Genomic DNA, 16,406 nt, shown 5'->3' with positions numbered 1-16,406 from the left:
AGACTGGCTTTGAATCCGAGTGGATATCGAGGGGCGACGATCGCAGGGAAACATCCTCTGAATCTGGGGAGCTGTCTTCACTGTCCGAGGTGGGTTGCAAAGGAATAGCCAACCCCTGGGTCGCAGGGGCTGGGTCTGGGGGGAAACCAGGCTCTGAGACAGAAACCAACTCGCAGTGCTCCATCGATGCGGATAAAGGCAGTGCTTCACAATCATCTCGATCCCGAGGGAATGATGTGGAGAATGGGAATGTGGGCAACCCGGCGAGTGGGGAAGGGGCCTCATCGGCCTAGGAACCGAGGACTGGCCATAAGCGCAGTCCTCCGGACAGCGTGACCCATAGCGGGATCTGATGTATCCTGCATAGTCCGACATGTTGTCTGATTGGTATCGGTCGTACGAACTGAAGTCAGGACACAAGAGTTATTCGTATGCTCCGGGTCCACCAAGGGGGAGCGATAGTTCAAAGTGCGGTACCGATCCCAACAACCCCACAAAACACCCTGATGGTACGACAGGGGACGATCTTCTTGATATCGACACGGAGGGGACCAGCGGCGAGGCAGCCACAAAGAGTGTTCATCAAATCTGGGGGAGGACTACACATCCTCTCCTGTAGAATCGCAGTCCTGATCCCCTGCTATAGCCGCATCAAAGGCTTCTTTCTGACGGTTCGGGAGAAACAGGCTGCATCTACCTCATAGGCCTTTGTGGCTGGTCCTGCTGGACAGTTCTAGCCTTCTTTTGGGCTGAGGCTGAGGAAGCGCCCGACGCTTTCCTCTTTGGAGGAGGAGGTTGCTCCTGATCTGCCGGCAAGCGGATACTCACCTTGGATCTGTTCCTTCTTAGCTTTCGGCTGTGCTTCTGACGAAATTGGCCAAGTCCAACGTGCTACCTGTGGCTGATAAGAGGGGAGCTGCAAGCCCTTTCCTCTGATGCCAAAGCCGTCCAAGCGCCCGAGACCGACGATCCTGGCACTGAGGTCGAAGGTTCGATCCTTCCAGCAGAGGCAGCCATTCCGAAGGACAGTTTTAGTTGTAGGGCTTCCGAAGAACAGAGAGCCAAATCCCACAGGGCTGCGTGCAATTGAGAAGCCCTATTACAATGCGCCTGCTTAGTAAACTTCGGGCAGTGTGAGCAGGTCTCAACTACGTGGGACTCCCCTAAGCACAGGAGGCACTCTGAGTGTGTGTCTGGGGAAGGGAGCTTTGCTCCACAAGTAATGCACTTCTTGAAGTTCCCCGGCATGCACGCTGAAGGCCGGTCAGCCAACACGCTCTGTCCCAGCCGGGAACGGAGGTAGAAGTGGAAGACCGAGGAAAACAAACACAATTTAAAAGAAACGCCACTGCATGAACTGAAAAATAAAGAAGAAAGAGAAAGAAACAGGAGAACAAAACACAACCAGGATAGGCCTAATCCAAGAGACTGTTGAGCTGAAAGACTCACAATGTTCTCTGAAGGGCAGACGAAGAAAGACTGAGGGGATGAGGAGTGGCGCAGCCGCATATAGCGGCTGGGGGTGGGGATTCCGCCAAAGCAAGAGAAATCCAGCTTGTTAGATTCCGACGTGGTCTCTGTGCAGGCTCATAGCCCATTTGTGTAGAAGACAGAGACCACGTTGAAGCAACTCATGTCGCAAGAATTGAACCAGCTGGGCTTCACTTTAGACAAAGTGTACTGTATTCAAACTGTGCCTTTGCATTCTCACATTATTATTATTTACACAGTCAGACAGGTGTTATTGACTGGTTTGTTTTATACAGACAGCGAGTCCTTCCCAAGAACCTGAGATGGCTGGATTTTATTATCAATGTTGTTGCTGTTATTATAGCTATCGTCACAGAATATAGGCTGTTCCCAGTAAAGTTGCTTTTTGTAATTGGCTGATGGTGATTTATGTGGCCCCATAGTGTTGAGGTGCTCTTCAAGTTGTTTTGGAATTGCACCTATGGTGCCAATTACCACAGGGGTAATTTTGGTCTTTTTCTGCAACAGCCTTTCAATTTCAATTTGTAGATCTTTGTATTTTGTGATTTTTTCTATTTTCTTCTTCTTCTGCTATCCCCTGGTATTGCTATGTCGATTATTTTCACTTGTTTTTCTTTCTTCTCAACTACAGTTATATCTGGTGTATTGTGTGGCAGATATTTGTCTGTTTGTAGTCGGAAGTCTCATAGTATTTTTGCATCTTCATTTTCGACAACTTTTTCAATTTTATGGTCCCACCAATTTTTGGCTACAGGTAGCTTGTATTTTTTGCAGATGTTCCAGTGTACCATCCCTTCTACCTTGTCATGCCTTTGTTTGTAGTCAGTCTATGCGATCTTTTTACAACAGCTGATTAGGTGGTCCACTGTTTCATCTGCTTCTTTACAAAGGCGGCACTTGCTGTTTGTGGTGGATTTTTTGACTTTTGCTCTTATTGCATTTGTTCTTAGTGCCTGTTCTTGTGCAGCCAGTATTAAGCCCTCTGTTTCTTTCTTCAAGTTGCCATTCTTAAGCTATTGCCAGGTCTTGGTGATGTCTGATTTTCCACTTATATTGTGCAAATATTGACCATGCAGTGGCTTATTTTTCCATTTTTCTGCTTGGTTCTTGACTTGTTCTTTCTTGTAGGCCTGCTTTGTTTCATTGGTGTTGAATAGTTTCGCGTTATTGACCATTTTAAGTGCATCTTCTTCACTGTCCTTACTATATTCTTCAAGGCCTCTTTTCTCCTCCTCTCCTGTTTGATGGACTTGCAGCAGTCTTCTTCCACCAGAGCTGTGAGGGAGGTCTAGCCTATCTACATCACTGCAGGGGTGCAGAGCATGATTGATGGTCATGATTTTCCTGGTCTTACTATCTAGCGTCTCTAGCTCTGCCTGGGTCCAGTCTATTATTCCTGCACTGTATTTATTTATTTATTTATTTATTTACACAGTCAGACAGGTGTTATTGACTGGTTTGTTTTATCCAGACATCGAGTCCTTCCCAAGGACCTGGGATGGCTGAATTTTATTATCAAAGTTGTTGCTGTTATTACAGATATCGTCGCAGAATATAGGATGATGATGATTTTTTTACTGCCTGATATATACATCTCTAGGCAGTGTACTGAATTTAAAATATTTAAAAATTAACACAAATTAAAATACATGAAACAATTAAAACAGTAGCATAAAACAGAAATAAAAACAGTAACATAAAATAATTAAAATAAATTATTTTAAATTTGTAAAAAACAACCCACACTTTATAAAAGAAAAACAATATATTATTTGAAGAATGCAAGGCTGTATTGAGCATTTGCTTATCTTAAGATATGGTATTTAACTCCATTAATATGAATACATCTGTGTGCACACAGCACGCGCGCACACACACACACACACACACACACACACACAATTTAGAAGCTCTGGCTTTTGATCAATACAGCCCAAAGATACTGATCCAACTGGGGTACAGTACACAATCCTCTGTTATATCAACAATGTTTTTTAACCATCTTTCCTTTTAAAAATGATTATGTCATTTATTTGATAAAAGATGTCAATGTCCCCCCCCCCCTTTGCATGGGGGCTGGGTCATAAGAACATAAGAACAGCCCTGCTGGATCAGGCCCAAGGCCCATCTAGTCCAGCATCCTATTTCGCACAGTGGCCCAACAGATGCCACTGGAAGCCACAGACAGGAGTTGAGGGCGTGCCCTCTCTCCTGCCATTACTCCCCCACAACTGGTACTCAGAGGCACCCTGCCTTTGAGGCTGGAGGTGGCCCACAGCCCTCTGACTAGTAGCCATTGATAGACCTCTCCTCCATGAAGTCATCCAAACCCCTCTTAAAGCCACCCAGGTTGTTGGCTGTCACCACATCCTGTGGCAGAGAGTTCCACAAGTGGATCACACGTTGTGTGAAAAAGTACTTCTGTTTGTTGGTCCTAGACCTCCTGGCAATCAATTTCATGGAGTGACCCCTGGTTCTAGTGTTGTGTGAGAGGGAAAAGAATCTCTCTCTCTCCACTTTCTCCACGCCATGCATGATTTTATAGACCTCTATCATGTCTCCCCGCAGTCGTCTTTTTTTCTAAACTAAAAAGCCCCAGGTGTTGTAGTCTTGCCTCATAAGAAAGGTGCCCTAGGCCCCTGATCAGCTCTTGTTTTATCTTGTGTAGGTGACATTATGGGAATCTGACCAGCAATGCATCATGTGTGAACAAGATACAGTGCATTCTATCACTAGAATGACCTTGTCACCAATTATGGCAAAACACAGATAATAGGGAAGAGATCTGGCATTCCTACTGAGTATAGTTTAGAATTATTGTGGAATACACTGAAGAGCCAATCTGAAATCATGTATGCTATTATTACAACAGAAGCTTTAAATTAGCTATAGTATAGATCCAAAGCAGTGGTCCCTCTATTTTTTTTAAAAAAATCTCTGTGTGGAATGAGTTTTGTTCTGATTGCTGATGCGTGCACCTGCATGCAAAGTGGGGCCTTCCTGATTCAACCTGAGCAGGATCTAAAATGAACTGAGCAGACATCCAAAATCTTGTGAGCATGTGCACGTGCCTTAAAGGGAACAGTGCTCCGAGGTACCTCACAGCAGCAGCACATTTGCAAAAAAACCCAAAAAATAAATTAACAAGTGGCAGCATTGTACATGGTGTAACTTTCCTGTCCACCTCAAGAGTAGACACACAAACACAAGAGTCCTGCTGGATCAGACCAAATGCCTATCTAGTTAGCATCCTGTTTCCCAACAGTGGCCAACTAATGCCTCTGGTAGCTGACAAGCAGCAAATGAAAGCTGTGTTTCCAAAGAAATGGTAGTCAGTTACATACTGCCGCTGAACCTGGAGACAGCATACAACCCTCATGATGACTAGTTTCTATTGACAGACTTGTCCTCCATGAATTGCCTAATCTTCTTTTAAAGCAGGACTGCTCAATCAATCTGTCTGCACACTTCTCTCCTTTCCATCTCTGTAATATCCTTTTGAAGTTGTGGTGACCAGAATTGCATGCAGCATTCTATATGTGGCCACACCATAGACTAGGCATAATTATATTAGTGCACACACTCATTCACCTACTCCAGTTTGTGAATTTGTAGCTTTATAAAGGCAGAACTGTTTAGTAAGCATGGGGATGACTTCCTTTTTAATGTGTTGTTAAATGTATTTGTGTTGGAGCTGGAGTGCAGAAATGCACAGGATGATGGTGTCATGATATGGGTAAACTTTACGAAACAATACCAAGGGGGCATTCAACATGAAGTTGCTGTTTCTGTAGTAAAAGGTAAAACGTGCCGTCGAGTCAGTGTCGACTCCTGGCAAACACAGAGCCCTAGTCCTGTGTTTATTGTAATGTGAAATTCTACCCTAAAGGGGACTGCTTTTCAGATAGAAAGTTAGAAGTTTCTTTAATCTCATCAAAACTTCCTTCTACAGAGAGATGAATAATGGATGGTGGGTAAATTAATGTTTCTGAACTTAAAAATCTGAATGTTTATTGCTGTTTATTAGAATTTTCATTGTATTTTAGATGTCTATTTCTTTAGTAGAGTTTATTAAATCCATTCCTAATGGGTTTCTGTTGTCTGGGTAACCAAATCCTGAAACAAAAAGTACAAGCTAAAAACACTAAATGCTGCTAACCAGAGAACTTTAATCTGAGGTACACCAGAGTACAAAAATTAGAGAAATTTTAGACATAAGCGAGATACAGATTGTAAAACCCTACATACACTCTGTGCATCCTGTCCCTGATCATTACCCGTTTCAACATACCCTCAGCACTAGCATACCAAAAGCTATATTTGATTGAAGACCATTTATAGCCCATCAGTTTTCAGCAGAAAAGTGATGGAAAGAAATCTTATATTCACCCAGAACACCACGGTTGCCATTGGTGGGTGGCAGTGCTTATACAGCACAGTGAATACACATGGAAATTGTTGTCTTCACACATGGCAGTGTATATACATCAGCTTTCACTCTACACATCCATATATACTCTTTCATAAACAGCGCTTTCAGAATATGCATACTAGGTTCAGGAGCATGGGAAGCAGAGCACAAAAGGCATAGGTGCTACAAGCAATGCAAACCAATTCTTCACAAAATGTAAGCAGAACATTTTTCACTGTATATGAGGCTCGAAAGGGAGGAAAAAAGGTTATTTCATGTGTCCAAGTTATAATCCTACTCTAGTAAAATGATTCTGCATGCTGCTCAAGTTCCTATAGTGAGCACTGCATTATTCTTTTTAAAGAACAGAAGTATCACCTTTTCAGTATTCCACTCCCAATAAAACATGCCTCCCATTGTACTTTTATTTGTTGGTTTTCCTTAAATCAAAACCAGGGTGGCAAATGCAAACTGTCAAGAACAGAGATGGAAGTGTAGAACTGCCAGAGGAAGTGAGTAACTGAGGAAAAACTAGCAATAAATCTAGTATTGATTCTCCCTCTGCTCAAGGGGAAAACAGGGATTCCTCCTTGAAATTGCTTTGTAATTGTGATGTGTTTAGAAAACCAAAGCAACTCCATTTTGCCTAGAAATCCTTATTTTAACTTGGAGTAACCTGGCCCAGCTCAGGGACATCACTGCCTCTCATGATTGACGTCATTATCTCTCTCCAGCTAAATTGTATCTATGAAATTTGTTAAGAGAGCTTAGCTTCCCAGGCCAGAAAACACCAAATAAGGAGTAATCACCAGATGAACAACGAATCATTCGCATGCGTACTATTGCCACATATACTGTGTCTAGGGTGTCAGCACCATTTAGATTGTCTGTATAAATGTAAGATGCACCTGTAACCAAACTGTAATCGGTTTGAGAGCGTGAGCCTATTGATTACCTATTGCTGACTGCAGAGCAATAAACCTCAATTAATAATTCCCAATCCTTGTGTCTGACTGATTGGTTAAGCGGACCCAGGAACGAGCCCCATCCACATCAGTTGGAAGCTACATTTTAAAACAGAACTTCAGCCTTGGTTTTAGGAAATACTTTACATGTCACTGCTCAGCATAATGAAGTAAATACTTTCCATGTTTCTGCTGCTAGTTCTCTTGAGTTTTGTTCTCCAGCCAAACAAACTTGTTGAATGCATTTTTATTCAGATCATATATGATCTCACCCCTCCTCCCACTCCAAATATAGCATGATTGGCACTTGCCAAGTAGAGACAATTCTTTGCAACAATAAAAAATCATGTTCAATGTCTATGACAGAAAAACCATACCTTTTTCTCCTTTTAAGCTTTTATTTCAATAAATTGATCTTAGCATAATACAAAACTGAATCAGGAGATTTTCTTGGGCATTAACTGGTCTTATGCAATCATTCAGCTTATTTTCCTCTTGTCTTCTGAGAGATATTTTAAATTCACCACATTATACTAGCTCAACTTCTTGTAAAATCCAACTTTGCCTCCAAATTGTAGTCTGTTTCTTTTAGTAGCTGCAGACTGACAATTCCACATTCTCCCAAGAGATTAGGAAGGCATTACAAAAGCAAATGGAGCAAGAAAAACAAAGTAGGGCAGAAACAGCAGAGCTTAAAAAAATACTTACACTTGTACAGCAGAGAGTCTCCATGCAGCCAAAAGAGAAAGATAAAAGAATATGAATGGACAGAAGATAAAGCAAGAGCAGTTTTAAGAGAGAAGCATAGGGAAGGGAGTAGTGCTGAAATTTTGCGTAAAAAAATTGAAGCAGAAGTACTGAAAGCCTAAGCAGAGAGAAATATGCAAAAAATAAGGCACAAACCTTTCACGCTGAGAAAGAGTGAGAACAGTTTTATCTCTCATGAATATAGATGTGTGAGAGAGAAACTTTATTTACAATGGGCTACAATTCCCTGAAGTATGCAGTTATATGTAGAACCACACACTTCAGGACTTCACAAATTCTGGCTGGGCTTTGTAGCCAGGCAAAAATCTGGGGTTGCCAGGACCCTACACACTTACTCAGAAGTCCCAATATATTCAGTGGGGCTTATTCCCAGGTAAGTGTGCACAGAATTACAGCCTTAGTTCCTGACCTCAAGCTGCATCTGTGCATGAAGGAGAGACACAATGCCACCTACTCCACTTCCAGATTCAGGTCTAAAGGAGAGACCATATTACTCCCTTACTGAAGGAGTTACACTGGCTGCCGATATGTTTCCGGGCAAAATACAAGGTGTTGGTCATAACCTATAAAGCCCTAAACAGCTTGGGCCCTGGATATTTAAGAGAACGTCTTCTTTGTCATGAACCCCACTGCCCATTGAGATCATCAGGAGAGGTCTGTCTGCATTTGCATTTGTCTGATGGCTACTCAGGGATGGGCCTTCTCTGTTGCTGCCCCGAGGCTTTGGAATGCGCTCCCTAGTGAAATAAGAGCCTCCCTATCTCTAACAACTTTTAAAAAGTCTTTAAAGACACATCTGTTCACCCAGGCTTTTAACTGATATTGTTTTGATTGTTTGAATGTTGTTTTTAGAATATTGCTTTAAAATTTTAAATTGTGTTTTAAATTTCTTGCTTTTAAATTATTATTTTTTAATTAATGTTTCACTTTTTAAATCTTGTAAACAGCCCAGATGCGTAAGTTTTAGGCAGTATAAAAATATGTTAAATAAATAAATGAATGAATAAAAAAATAAAAATAAAGTTGGAGAGGGAAGGAAATGGATAGTTCCAGTAGTAGCATGGACAAAATCAATTGCAACTAGGGGTGTAGCTACAATTGAGCAAGGGATGAATTAGGGAATGAAGGTCCCTGGGCCCTTGCTGGCTGGGTGTCAGCTTACATTTTCTCTCCTCCTCACACTTCTCTGAAGAAGAGGGGCGGGAGGGATCCACTTTTGTTCCAGGGCCCACTCCAACCTTGCTATGCTCCTGATTGCTACTGCAGGGACCATCTTTGCCCACCCCCTTTCTTGTGCCCCAAACTTCAGCTGGGAGTGGAACAGTACATTGTTCTGGCTCTGACTGTGTGAGACACTTGGGGCATTAGAATAGTCTGTTCCAATCTTTTCCTCTCAAACTGGAGAAAAAGGCCTAAACATCTTTTGAAGCCAGATGAGAAAGGAAAGGTGCCTGGCTGCCTTGGCCATCTATGTCAGAACAGCTGGCCTTGCCTTAGCCATTCTCCCCAGCTTGGAACTGGAGAAGTGGATGGAGATCTCCAGTGCAGCTGCACTGTGGGCAAGATATTCTGAATGCCACTACAACTGCAGGAACAATCCTGCAGCCCTAGCTTCAAGATGATGAGAGAGAAGGGCTAGGACTTCTTTCATCACTCAGTGTGGCAAGGATGGTGCATGGATGCATGGAACCCTGAACACTGTAGTGGTGCCCTAAAGGGGGAAGAGAATGTGTAGATTTCTAGTAAGGCACTTGGATAATCTTTGAGAATCTTGATTTTTTATTTACATAATTTGAGTGTTTGGGTCAAGATTGTTATTTCCTTTAATGTGGAGATTATAATTTTGATCATAGTAACATGGCTTAGTATTGCATCACATCCTTTAGTGCCCCAAATTTCCTGACATCTGGGATAGATGAGCCAATGGCCTTAACTCAGTAAGACAGGCTTAAATGTCATCAACAAAGACAAACAGCCCATATCTATATATATGTTACGCAGAAGAAAAATGTTAAATGGAATTTATTGCCAAGACAGTTTTCATAGAACTGTAGTCATAATACCCTTAGCAGACAATACATGTCTCCCATAATTTGTGAAGGGCACACATGGTATGTGTGTTGTTGGTGTCTTCACTAGCTTATGTTCATGTTGCATATTAGACTGTATTTATTCATATTTATTCTAAAACAGCAGCCATAAAGAGAGCATACATAAAAAATGGCAATGCTCTTTTAGCATTAAAAGGCAGGACATAGTGCCATGCTTGCCTCATACATGCTGAAATGCCTGCTACAGCACAAGCCTTTCCTTGTACTGCAACAACTACAGGAAGATATATGACTGGACATCCTAGAAGTATGGGCAAGAGCAGAATGGAAATTCCTTGCCATTATTATTTGAGGGAACAGCTAAAATACAGGCGAGCATGGTCACTTCTGGTCCCACACTTGCTCCCATGCCTGCCGCAAAATACATAAATTCAGGTAGATTTCTGCTACATTATGGTTAGCAACACATCACCCTAGGGTGTTTGTGTTGCCTCTGCAATGTCACTATTACACCAAGTAAGGGAAACACTGAGTTGTTAAATCAAACCAGAGCTCTATGCAAGACCTTAGCTACCTATGCAATAATTCACAGATGAGCAATTTCAGTTTTTAAGAGTTTGGCTACAAATCAACAAACAGAGCAAAACAGAGCAAAACGGAAGGCTGAAACCTCCTGTTCAGCCTTAACAAAGGGCAATGTAAAGCACTGAAACCACAACACTAAACACACTTTCCACCATAGCTGCCTCCAGCAAGAAGTGTCAGTTCTCCTCTGTACCCACTTTATAAATTAGACCATCTTCCTGTCCTCAAGTTTGGAGGTTGGTTCTGTGCCTCTGCTGTCTGAAGTAGGGATGTACAGAAAGTTACGCAGTTGGAACATTCTGACTTGAAATGGGCTGTTTCGAGCTCAAAACAGAATGCCCTTCAAATAAAGGCTCTCTCTGCCCCCCCCCCTTTTTGTCCCCAGCTCCTCGCCCCCCAGATTTTTCTTTTTCTTTTGTGGGAGCCTGCCTGGCCCCCACCAGTTCAGTCCCAGTGTCTGCTCAGCAGCATCTGGCCAGACTCCAGCAGAAAACACTGGAAAGCAGGGTGGATTTGATTTAAATCACTAGCAGGGTGGATTAAAAAAAAATCTGATTTAAATCAAAAAAATCCAATTTAAATCAAAAAAATCCAATTTTTTTATTTAAATCGGATTTTTTTGATTTAAATCGGATTTTTTTAATTTTTATCCACCCTGCTAGTGATTTAAATCGTGATTTAAATCGTGATTTAAATCAGTTTGATTTAAATCAAATCCACCCTGCTGGAAAGTAAGCACCGTAACCCCCCTTTCAGGTTAGAGTTCTTTAAATAGGGCCTAATTTGGGGAAGGGGTTAGGTACTAGGTACGTAGGACTGTAGCACAGGAGGGGTGGGTTAACTCAGGAAAGGCCACAGTGATCCCCTTTCTCTTCCCTTTGACTTATCCCATTGTTGCTCGCTCCCCTCCAAAAAAAGCCTCCACCACAAATAAATAAGCAGCAGACTTCTTTATTTGGGGAGGGGATTTAATTTTTCTAGGTTCTATGTGTACACTGTAAACTACAGTGATATAAATAGCACTGTGTGTGGCACACACAGCTTAAATAGACCACCCTGACCACACACCCCAACCCCACCCATTGTTCCCTATCGCTGAACACTCAAAAGGTTACAAATTTGTTCTGTCAAAGCCGGCTGTTTTGACGCAACAAACTCAAAACATTCGGCCATCTGTGTTTTGAGCTCAAAATAAAACGCAAAATCTGTTTTGTGCACATCCCTAGTCTGAAGTTATGTATTCACTACAGTAAAACAAACACACACTCACCTTTTCTTTCTGTACTAGGCAGAGCATGATTTAATGCTGAAAGAGAATGAACCATGAAATACTAAGAAAGGATGGAATGGAGAATGATCTATTTTTAGTATTTAGTGTAGAGTCTCCAGGCAAATTGGATTGGCTTGAACAGCCTAAAAACATAACCTAGGCCAAACTAATCATGAAAGACATTAAGAAGAGTCTGAAGAGCATCAGACTAAATAAAAATAAAATAAAATAAAATAAAATAAAATAAAATAAAATAAAATAAAAAAAAAATAATAATAATGGAAGAAAGATCAAGAACCTGGAAGATAAAGAACCTTACAAATACTTGGGCATTCTCCAGGCTGATAACATCGCACACACTGAAGTTAAAAGAAAGATTGGAAGTGAATACATCAGGAGAGTTAGAAAAATCCTCAAGTCCAAACTCAATGGCGGGAACACCATACAAGCCATAAACACCTGGGCTATACCTGTTATCAGATACACTGCAGGAATAATAGACTGGACCCAGGCAGAGCTAGAGACGCTAGATTGTAAGACCAGGAAAATCATGACCATCAATCATGCTCTGCACCCCCGCAGTGATGTCGATAGGCTCTACCTCCCTCGCAGCTCAGGTGGAAGAGGAATGCTGCAAGTCCACCAAACAGTAGAGGAGGAGAAAAGAAGCCTTGAAGAATATATCAAGGACAGTGAAGAAGATGCACTTCAAATGGTCAATAATGCAAAACTATTCAACACCAATAAACAAAGCAGGCCTACAAGAAAGAACAAGTCAAGAGCCGAGCAGAAAAATGGAAAAATAAGCCACTGCATGGTCAATATTTGCACAATATAAGTGGAAAATCAGACATCACCAAGACCTGGAAATGGCTTAAGAATGGCAACTTGAAGAAAGAAACAGAGGGTTTAATACTGGCTGCACAAGAACAGGCACTAAGAACAAATGCAATAACAGCAAAAGTCAAAAAATCAACCACAAACAGCAAGTGCTGCCTTTGTAAAGAAGCAGATGAAACCGTGGACCACCTAATCAGCTGTTGTAAAAAGATCGCATAGACTGACTACAAACAAAGGTACGACAAAGTAGCAGGGATGATACACTGGAACATCTGCAAAAAATACAAGCTACCTGTAGCCAAAAATTGGTGGGACCATCAAATTGAAAAAGTTGAAGAAAATGAAGATGTAAAAATATTATGGGACTTCCGACTACAAACAGACAAATATCTGCCACACAGTACACCAGATATAACTGTAGTCAAGAAGAAAGAAAAACAAGTTAAAATAATCAACGTAGCAATACCAGGGGATAGCAGAATAGAAGACAAAGAAATAGAAAAAATCACCAAATACAAAGATCTACAAATTGAAATTGAAAGGCTGTTGCAGAAAAAGACCCAAATAATCCCAGTGGTAACTGGCGCCCTGGGTGCAGTTCCAAAAGACCTTGAAGAGCACCTCAACACCATAGGGGCCACAGAAATCACCATCAGCCAATTACAAAAGGTAGCTTTACTGGGAACAGCCTATATTCTGCGACAATATCTATAACAATTGACAATAAAATTCTGGCATCCCAGGTCCTTGGGAAGGACTCGATGTCTGGATAAAACAAACCAGTCAATAACACCTGTCTGACTGTGTAAACAAGAAATAATAATAATAATAATAATAATAATAATAATAATAATAATAATAATAATAATAATCCAATATATAAAACTTCTGAATGTCAAACATTAGTTAAGCTTGCTTGGCACTAGGATTAATCTAAAGTGTTCTAATTAACCTTAGAAACATTGCAGTGTATCAGAGGTGTTCTAACAATAGTGGGTCAAGTGCTTAAGGCAAATTTTAGTGTTCCAAGATCTGAAGTGACAAAACAAGCAAATCATAGGAACAAAATCTGATTACAATTAAATTAATAAAAGTATGATGCCAACTGGATTAAGAGATCAAAGGGTGGGGGAGGACGGATAGCATATGTGGAAGGAGCAAAGGGAAGAGTAAGGTTTCCAAATAAGGTGAAACCTAATCAGAATTAAGTTAAGGACTCTAGAATTTGTCTGTCTCTCATTCATGATCAAAGCCTTCTTCAGGTTGATGGCTTCTGACAGATACTATAGCAGGGAAACCTTTTTCCTATTGGTGGGATGGTGCTGGAGGCCATAGTTTCTTTTAGCCTTTCTACTGCTGAGCTCAGACTGGAAGCCTCTCCTGGAATTAACTTCAAGTGTTTCCCCCCCAGCTCTTGGAGTCCTAGACTGAAGTAAGCAGTTTTCTCTCTAACAGGGATTCCCAGATGTTGTTGACTACAACTCCCAGCTGCAATGGATTTTGCTTGGGGATTCTGGGAGCTGTAGTCATCAACATCTGGGAATCCCTGTTAGAGGGAACACTGGAAGCAAGGGCCTGGGGTTTGTCTCCAAGGCAAAAGTTTCATACTGCTCATGCTCGGAAGAGAACACCAACAGCAGCTAGAAAAAATTAAGCAGGATGTCATATGATTAACCTGTGTAATTTGAATTATATCCCCTTTTCAAGGTAATATTTACCCAGTTTGAACACACACACTTTGTGACACACAGATATTTCTTTGAAGTAAAAACAAGATGACACTAATTGTGCAACCATTACAAGAACAATGATGATGCATGATCAAATAATATGATCAAATAATATGAAATTAACTATGAATTCTTGATCTCCAATAGCCCTTGAAGAAATGTGTCAAAAACCTAAATAGCTGTTACAAATGGGGCAAAAAAAACCCCATAGCTAGCTTTTGGAAAGCATACAAAAGGCATCTGGAAAGGTACAACAAGTTCTCAGCTGTCCTCCTCCTGGGTCTCCTGCCCAAATTTTTGAAACAAAACATCAAAAACAGCCAAATGCTATGAATTGGCTAACTTAATATCAGATATCCAGAGCTTGTACATCAGTCATAACATTTCAAAGGTCAAAAGTAAAGGGTAAAAGAACAAAATAAATCCTGAGAATAGTTTATTTTACACATGTGAAAGATTCTAAATCTATGAAGGTGCTGAGGAATCTTCCTGCTGTCAGATATAACAAAGGAAAGAACCCCATGGGCTCGAGAATATTGCTTTCTCAGAAATGACAATGGAATGCTATCACATGGCAGGACTTTGCATTATAAGGCCTTGTCTTTTATTGTTCATATCAGTAGGACATGGCAAGATCTTGTCTTCCTAACATCTGTCCACAGAAAATGCCAACATAATTTTTCCAGTTTTGAGATTTCTCCCTTCTACAAGGCGTTACTTGGAGAAGCATCAAAAGCTTAAAGCAGCATTATTATTTAGATTACTTCTATATTGCTGTGCAACAAAAGCAGTTTGCATAGCAAAAGGAACAAGATGGCTCACTTTCCCAGAAAGGCTCACCAACTAAAAAAGAAAAACAAGGAAGGAACCAGCAACAGCTATTGGGAGGGATGCTGTGATGAGCTGAATAAGCAGAGTTGCTCTCCCACTGCTATGTAAAAGAGAGATTTTAAAAGATGCTTCTTTGCCTAGTTAGCAGGGGTTACATTATATGTGCCTGCATTCAAAGACACTGGTTTGCCATGCTCTGGGCTCCTTGGAGGAAGAGCGGGATATAAATGTTAATAATAATAATAATAATAATAATAATAATAATAATAATAATGTAGGCATAGCCAACCTGAGATTCTCTGTAGCTGAACTACAGCTTCAAGTTGGCCACCCCATTCTAAAGAAAGATGGTTAGAAGCCAAAGCTTCAGTACAGTAGCTAGGATATGACAGCAACGTGCACTGCTACAGGCATGAGTAACATGAAGGTGTTGTGAGAGTATTAACATGAGGATACTGCGGCAGGCATGGTTAACTTGACGGTACTAACATGGGGGTCCCAAGCCAAACCCTGACCAGAGCATGTTCATATGTGACTAAGACTGCAGATCCTGGTTTGCCATGATATAAAAACTAAATCCCAGACCTTGATGTGGCTTTTCTTTGGTTACCCTTGATGTGGTTTCTCTTCGGTTCGGGAAGTCTTGAGCGGCACCTCCCAGCCTTCAGGGTCCACCAGCATCTTCATACCGCAGCCTCTAGTCTAATAAGGACCACTCACCCCTTCTCTCAACAGTCTGTGTTCTTCTCAACATCTTTCCTACCACTTCAGTCCCCTATGTACTAATGGAGGAAAGAGCTCACAGAGGGGAGGGACTGTCGTGAGCGCTGCTTTGGGGATTGTTTGAATTACTGCAAGGGATTTGGATCCTCAGATACTGGAAGGACCAAGACCAGAGTTTCTTAACCATGGGCCCCAGACGTTGATGGACTACAACTCCCAGCATCCCCAGCCACAATGGACATGGCTGGGGATGAGGGGAGTTGTAGTCCATCAACATCTGGGAGCTCAAGGTTAAGAAACTCTGACCTAGACTATAGTAATCCAGAAGAAGAGTACATGTGGTGAGTGCATCTGAGATAGCTACCTCATAAATCAGAGGTCAGCATACATGCCTTTCTGTCAAGGACAGCTTATCATACTTCACTGTAGTCACAGATCTTACTGTAACAGATCTCATTCCACAAAGTGTGCATTCCAAGCATTCCACGGCTATGATAAAGGCTGCTGTTCAACACCTGAAGCAAGTATTTGCCAGCTGCTTGCTTTAGCTAAAATTATCTTGTGGAACTCTCCTGATATTAATAGTGAAAATACATTCCAGATCATACCTGACAAACTCCATACTGAATTGCTACATTCAAAATCTTAGGAGACTTCCTGGCTTGAAGGCACCGATTAGACAACAGCCACCTGTATGGCTGATATAACTATAAACAGAGTAATCAATTCCTTGATCAAGGC

The 16,406-nt window shown here is 41.4% G+C and overlaps 1 protein-coding gene across 5 annotated transcripts in view; it reads right to left on the bottom strand.

Annotated features, from left to right (window-relative positions):
- Positions 1 to 16,406, bottom strand: part of CARMIL1 (capping protein regulator and myosin 1 linker 1) — a 255,934-nt gene that overhangs the window by 44,376 nt on the left and 195,152 nt on the right. For 4 of the 5 annotated variants that reach the window (XM_053245618.1, XM_053245615.1, XM_053245619.1 and 1 more), the window contains one exon: positions 7,576 to 7,593. The exons of the other annotated variant lie outside the window; for it this stretch is intronic. In XM_053245618.1, coding sequence (XP_053101593.1) covers positions 7,576 to 7,593 — 18 coding nt within the window. The remainder of the gene's footprint in view (positions 1 to 7,575; positions 7,594 to 16,406) is intronic. 5 annotated transcript variants of the gene reach the window in all.

Source organism: Hemicordylus capensis, chromosome 4 (genome assembly GCF_027244095.1).
Source record: "Hemicordylus capensis ecotype Gifberg chromosome 4, rHemCap1.1.pri, whole genome shotgun sequence".
Lineage (NCBI taxonomy): Eukaryota > Metazoa > Chordata > Lepidosauria > Squamata > Cordylidae > Hemicordylus > Hemicordylus capensis.
This window is presented reverse-complemented; position numbering and strand designations above follow the sequence as displayed.